The sequence below is a fragment of the Watersipora subatra genome, chromosome 10 (genome assembly GCF_963576615.1).
Source record: "Watersipora subatra chromosome 10, tzWatSuba1.1, whole genome shotgun sequence".
NCBI lineage: Eukaryota > Metazoa > Bryozoa > Gymnolaemata > Cheilostomatida > Watersiporidae > Watersipora > Watersipora subatra.
In genome coordinates this window covers 59,598,238-59,605,296 of record NC_088717.1, presented here as the reverse complement: position 1 = coordinate 59,605,296, position 7,059 = coordinate 59,598,238, and the positions used below count along the sequence as shown (strand labels likewise).

The 7,059-nt window shown below is 38.4% G+C and overlaps 1 protein-coding gene across 1 annotated transcript; it reads left to right on the top strand.

Annotated features, from left to right (window-relative positions):
- Positions 1-432: 432 nt before the first annotated feature.
- On the top strand, positions 433-6,618 carry LOC137407285 (protein ANKUB1-like). Its single transcript, XM_068093890.1, has 5 exons — positions 433-523; positions 2,588-2,759; positions 5,785-5,934; positions 6,240-6,408; positions 6,560-6,618. The coding sequence occupies exons 1-5, from the start codon at positions 489-491 to the stop codon at positions 6,616-6,618; spliced, it is 585 nt and encodes a 194-aa protein (XP_067949991.1). The 5' UTR covers positions 433-488.
- Positions 6,619-7,059: the final 441 nt, after the last annotated feature.

The window sequence follows — 7,059 nt, the reverse complement described above, 5'->3', positions numbered from 1 at the left end:
GACTAGCTATGGGCCAGGACTAGCTATGGGCTAGGACTGCGTCCGAATTAGCGCGGTTAGGTTGCATCATGATATACGGGCGATTTGTCGACGAAAGAACTCTCAGTACTTACCAACAGCAGAGAGCAAACCTGGAGAGCCTGGACAAGTTCATTGTATGTTTGTTTAGGGAAATGTATGGGCTACAGGTCAGGAGTTATCTCAATTCATTAGGTATGCAAACCTAAAGGAAGTATCAGAACCTGCTATAAATCAATCAGTTTACGAATTGATGTTTGTTAAAAAGGCCTGACATATTGACACTGACACTTTTATGAGCACAAATCAATCCTGGCTCGCAATAATCCTTGTCCTCACGCCACTGTTTCTATGCGTGTGTTTCTGTTACCTCATCCCCTTCTCACAAGAAGGTTCAGCTTCTGGTGATATATAGTCAATAACTACTTTGAACGGTCTGAGTTATTAGAACAGCTTGGTAGTAGACTAGCATGCTTGAATCTGTGTTGGATTCACCAGAAGAACGGTGAGTATGAAATACTTAGTTAAACTATATACAGCTTCCCTTGTAATGCTATTTTAAAACATTTTTGACATCGGTCATTTAGTCTTATTTCTGGATATCATGGTGCTAATATTTGTATTCTTGTATAATTATCTCTTTTCACATTCAATTCTCAAAACAAAAAGCAACCCTTCATTCTTATTTTATAAACAACTTGATAAATTTTCTTGTAACTCTCACGCGGCCTGCTCAGGTTAGTGGTTTCTTGTATTATCCCCACCATTTTGTATTCTTGACAACTCACTTGTCTTGTTTCAGTTTTAGTTGCTTATTTGCTTTCAATAGCCATTTGGTTTGCCAAATCGCCCTCCGCCTGCTTTACAAACTCACTCACTGATATTAAAACTTGCTTTTTAATTCGTTGAGCTAAGCACGATTAATTCATACATAAACAATTCTTTGAAGCAAAGAATTGGTTGAAAACCTTACTTGAATGACTTCAGTCAGATGTGTAGCGTTTAGGAACTGACTGCGGTATTCATGCGTGACTACAATTATTCCATTTGTATTTGAGATGTTGTGATATAATTTGATCAAAAGAACAACCTAAGAATAGTTGCATTACTTCTACGCGGCAGCGTATTCTAAACTCCTTTATATTATTTATGTTTCAAACAGCGCTGTTCCATTAGAAATCACTTGGCATTGTCCCTCTATTCATTTAACTGAACTCAGTTGTTATATGCTGCTGTTTCTAGGTCACAACCACTATACATAGTCTTTAGTAATATGCGTAGAAGTGCTGCCGCCGCTCTTAGCACACTCAATATTTCCTATTAAGGCAAGTAAGTTCAAGTTACACATATCACGTTTGTCTCGACCTCCTTTCTTATCCAGAGCTGTACGCTAAACGTTACGTATACTTTGACACTTGTGTTTACGTCTTTCATCGATTGCTTACCCATCCTTTGTCTGTACGTTTCATCGGTTTTCTATAGTTTGTGTACCTTGACACATGTGTGTCCCAAAATAGTATTCTTTTAAAATTCAATTATTCATTGAATGCTTGATAATTGTTGTGCTGAATTATAACTGGATTACTAAAACTGCTGACTTTATCCTCAGAATGAATAAAATTATTACGTGCTTCAAGGTCAGAGATTTTCTTGGATGAAAATTAATTTGTGGTAAGTTGAAGCCCGTTGGTTGGCGCATCCTAGACACAATATGTGGAACACCGAGGTAGGGTGCCTGACATTAGAAGTGTGATGCGTATCAGCATATTTACCTTTTGCGATTTTGTGAATGATGTGTCAGTTACAATTCACCTGTAATAAATACAACAGTTTATCTGAGCTGTGTTGAAGCAATTTATTGCTCTCAACTGCCTGATAGCAGAGTGGTTACTTTTAGCAAATACCCACTTCTGATTTACTAGTTTTCTAGTGTCTGACCATTTCATTCTAAGGCATTTTGGCTGGCTAATAATTTATTTATGATAGGAAAAAGATAAACAAATCCATTGTTATTTATGCTCTTTCTCTGAGGAATTCTATTGGTAGATGCCAAATGTAGACAAATCACATGTTGCAAGTCATTGGTGTACAATGTACATACAACTGTACATAGTGGGCTGCATATACATCTTACATTGTGACTGTCTCAGGTCACCTCATTACAAAATCATCACAATTGCATAGTACAAACTCACTTTTAATATGTTGGTTTAGTGGAGACGTCATACCTACCTGAGTGAACTCTTGAACTGTTTAACAATCATACTGGTAGAGCAGAGATCTATCAGTGGGGTATGTTACTGTTGTGATACATATATAGGGATGCTATTGTTGTGCTACATTTATACACGTAGGTACGTTATTGATAACATTTTACCAATCTTCTCCTTTTGTCTCTGTGCTATTTTAGAATATTCTCTAAGACTCACATCGATGTAGGCATGCCACTACGTGCTATTTTAGAATATATCCTAAGACTCACATCGGTGTAGACATGCCACTACATGCTATTTTAGAATATACCCTAAGACTCACATCGATGTAGGCATGCCACTACGTTCTATTTTAGAATATACCCTAAAATTCACATCGATGTAGGCATGTCACTACGAGTCTTTCTTGCCTATGACGGGGAGCGGCATGAGTATTTTATACCCGACACGAGTCTTGTGTCCGACATCAGAGCTGAGGTCAAAAACAGGTTTCTCCTTGGTCAGGACGATGGCAAAGCCGCCCGTAAGGTAAGGTAAACTTCTAGGTTCTGTGTCTAGACCAAAACTATTTGTTCGGACCGATCCCTGTTTTACCACAGATGGCTTACTATCTGCCTCTAGGAAAGTGAAATTTGAAATGTTAATGGAGTGTGAGTGACAGTGTTGTAGGGTTCACCATATTTTGCAGCTTCTAGCAGACATATAACATCAAGAGCTTTCTTTCGTTAGATCACAGTTGGGGCAAAAATGTTGATGATAAAATGGAATGACATGCCTTTTATCATCAACGTCAAAGTCAAAAGTCTTTCAAAGTCTTAGCTTTTAGACATCTTTTTTTCCAGAAGCTTTTTGTAGGTCTGTAGAAAAGCTCTGCAGTCATGGCTTGATCTGAAAATGACCTTTACCAAATGACCACACGAATGTAACTCTGCTGCGCATCTGTTATGTTCAGCTTTTCTTTGTTTTCTTGTAAACAGCGGGCTAGCTTCTTTAGGATTAGATCAAGAGATGCCAATCTACGGCGGCTTTTTGTTTTTGAGCTTTTAAGAGCTTGTAATCACATTTCCACACATTTGGCACCTACAACACAACAGAGTAAGACATGGCGAATCTTTTGATACCAAATAACTGTAATGTGAATTTTGTTGCAAGTCAACCTAGCAGATTAGCATATACTACCTAGTTCACTTAGGCTTGGTATAAAGCAACCAGTTGGTTCAGTTGTTTCACTTTGGTCTAGTGTATATTATACTAGCTGGTTCAGTCGTTTCACTTTCGTCTAGTGTATATTATGCTAGCTGGTTCAGTCGTTTCACTTTGGTCTAGTGTATATTATTATACTAGCTGTTTCAGTCGTTTCACTTTGGTCTAGTGTATATTTTACTAGCTGTTTCAGTCGTTTCACTTTGGTCTAACGCATACTATTCTAGCTGGTTCAGTGGTTTCACTTTGGTCTAGTGTACATTATACCAGATGACTCAGTCATTTTTAGTTTGGTTTACTGTGTATTGTATCAGCAGTTCAGTGGTTTCAATTTGGGTTAGTGTTTGTTCCATCAGATGGTTCAGTAGTTTCACTTTAGCTTAGCATATAATATACCAAATTATTTCAGTAGTTTCATTTTGGTCTAGTGCCTCAAATGTCTCGTTTATATGAATTAAGAAGTGAATCATTAGGAAGAATTATATTAAGTATTAGTCATTGTGTTATGACAGTGTTATGAAAGTATAATGACAGTGTTAGGACAGTATTATGACAGTGTTATGACAGTATTATGACGGTGTTATGACGGTGTTATGACAGTATTATGACAGTGTTATGACCGCGTTTTGACAGTGTTATGACCGTGTTTTGACAGTGATAAGACATTGTTACGATCAGTTAATGATCGCCGGAAGAACTCACAGAGTTTCATAAGAAGAGTCATATAATGACTTATAACTAGAGTTGTCATCTCTCTATTTGCATATATTTCATCAGCAAGACTATTATCAGTCAAGGTAAATCCTACTGCAATTATTGCATCATCTGTAAATTACTTCTGTTACCTCTTGGTTTATCTGCGAGTAGATGACAATTCAGACCTGTTTGCGAATGCCTCCCCATGTTGAGTTGTCCAGTGAAAGGATAGGTCAGGACGGGAGGTGAGATAAATCTCTGCACGGACATTCACTTTGTTATTCAAGGACACACGATTGTTCGATTAATGGATCAATTACATGAATCCATTTTTGTGTAAATACCGCCTTCTCATTAGCTGGCATGCCTAGAATCGATTATCCATTGACATCTTCCAGATGGACAGTAACGAGTTGAGTAGAGAACAAAGGAAGCAAAGAGATTCAAGTTAAATAGTCACCAGGCAGGCAAACAAGTGTTCATTGAAAAGAGTGTTACGGGTTATAACGCATGGATGGGCATCTACTTTATCCTATAAGTAAATCATTATAACAGCATGCTATGTAGAACTATAAACTAGTGAGTTGATATGAATAATAGATGGTGTATCGGCGCTGTCAAAATACATTTTCACTCTCAAAGGACGTCAAGCGACTGATACTACGGTCTTTCTTGTTTACCGGAATCAGGATGACAGTCATTTTGCAATTCCTACTGAAGTAAGGAAAACAACCGGTAGCTCTTCGAACTCGTGCGTCATCACTCTACACATTTATGGCAGCATTGGTAACTAAGCTCACGCAGCACCCAAAGCTCGCGGGGGTCAAGGATATAAATGAGTATAAAGTTGACAAATGGTTCGATGCTACAGGTCGTCGACAGGTAAGAACTTACAACTATAGCTACTTGACACGACTGGTTGTATCTCAGAGAAACTGATGACACTACTGGTTGTATCTCAGAGAGACTGATGACACTACTGGTTGTATCTCAGAGAGACTGATGACACTACTGGTTGTATCTCAGAGAAACTGATGACACTACTGGTTGTATCTCAGAGAAACTGATGTGACTTAGGGAGACAAGTCCAGCTTATCAAGTGATATTATCTGTTCACAAGGAGTAGCAGTAATCAGTCTGGCTACACTAAGTACTTCTGTGACTAACATGAGTTGAACTGGAACTGCTCTATCTCAAACTTTCTTCCGTACTTAAATTGTACAGCTTTTGTAATCTGCCTCGCAGCCCACCCGATAGCTGTGAACTCACCACACTTTAGCTTTTCACCAGCTCATATCCGCTGCATTCTCTCCAAGTAGTGTTTACAAATAGGGCTGGGGCGCTTGATATTTTTCTATAGTAAAACCAAACCAATCCTCTATTGAAAACGGAAAGGACACAGGTGAACCATGTTGTACTTACTCTTTCCTCATTGTACCACAGTCTTGTTAGATAATTCTTGCTTTTCTGCTGATCACCATTGATAAGTCTATTTTTAAGTATCTATTAGCTGGTTGAACAGCGAGCACCAAAATTTACTATTTAATCTCAACTGTACATTCAATCAATTAGCACAGCGTCCAGATATTTCCTCATCATAAGTAAGACAGCTTCTGTATCTACGACAGCACTTCCAGTTTTTTTCTATCCCTAGATTGTCGTGTTGACTTACATGGGAGCTGAGCTAAAAGATGAGTGGAGCTTTCAGGATATTGGAGTGTTGCCGGGGGCAACCATTAGAGTGGGAGAAAAGGAGGAGAAGCGGCCTAGACTCTACGTTCATTGCTCTTTTAACAATGACAAGGTTGGCAGCTACAAATCTCTTCTGCACCAACTGGGTGTTTAGCTCTGTAAGATGTAGAGTTATTTCCTCTCTGTAATTTATTGGATACTTGTTTTCTGTCCAATCATGAGAGACTGAGGCTGTTTGAGATGGCTTAATATGTTCACTTTCATTCTCCTAACTCACTAATAACTGCGAAAGTTACCCATGCATTGACCTTTTAACAATGAAAAGTCAATGAAATTCATTCGACTGCCGGCACCAGCCTCTATTTCTTTTTATAGGTAAAGTAGTTTTAAGAATGTCATCAGCTCATTTGCTTGCAGATAAAAATAATGGATGAATCTGTGGAAATACTAAAGACATACGTTGGAGAGCTAAGAAGCCTTGTTTCCAAGCAGGTCGGACTTCCTGTTGGAGTTTTCAGGTTGACTACTTCTGATAATAGGGAGCTGTTTGATCAGCATACGCTGGACAGATATGACCTTGAGTTAGGTAAGATTGCAACTTGCTGTTCCTGGCAATATAGTAACACGAAGCAGTTCTGGTAGAGGTTTCTTAACCCATGTTTTCTTTTCTTACCAGGCAAGTACCTGCTAATTTCTTTCCAACCTATGTCTCATCACTTCACTGACACCTGCTACAGCTTCTTCGTCTTTACGTCTTCTTGTGCAACAGCTTCTCACTGTCCGCCTCCTCACTTAGCGGACACCTGTCACAACTTATTTGCAATGAGTTGTTACTTAAAGGTCGACTTGCAACAAAATTCACATTACAGTTATTTGATATGAAAAGATTCCCCATGTCTTACTCTGTTGTGTTGTAGGTGCAAAATAATTATGTGGAAATGTGATTACAAGCTCTTAAAAGCTCAAAAACGAACAGAAAATCGCAGCCACACGAGACCGCCGTAGTTTGGATTCCCTTTCCAAAACGGCTCAAATGTGATGTAGTTGTGAGAGATGGTTTCTGTTTACATTTTCATGCAACCTGATTCGTCGAAATATTTTCACAAATATACTTCACGCATTCAATAAAACTATGTCTATTGTTCTTACGCGTCTGTTTTATCGTCATTGTAATGCTGTCACTTTTAGCAGTGATATTTTATAACTTACCATAAAAATTCGTTTAATTTTTTAGCCT

Coding starts and splice junctions, on each gene's coding strand:
- LOC137407285 (XM_068093890.1), top strand. CDS start 489: ATGCTTGAATCTGTGTTGGATTCACCAGAAGAACG. Junction 2,760..5,784: donor ATGGCAAAGCCGCCCGTAAG/GTAAGGTAAACT, acceptor TTCTATCCCTAG/ATTGTCGTGTTGACTTACAT. Junction 5,935..6,239: donor GCTCTTTTAACAATGACAAG/GTTGGCAGCTAC, acceptor ATTTGCTTGCAG/ATAAAAATAATGGATGAATC.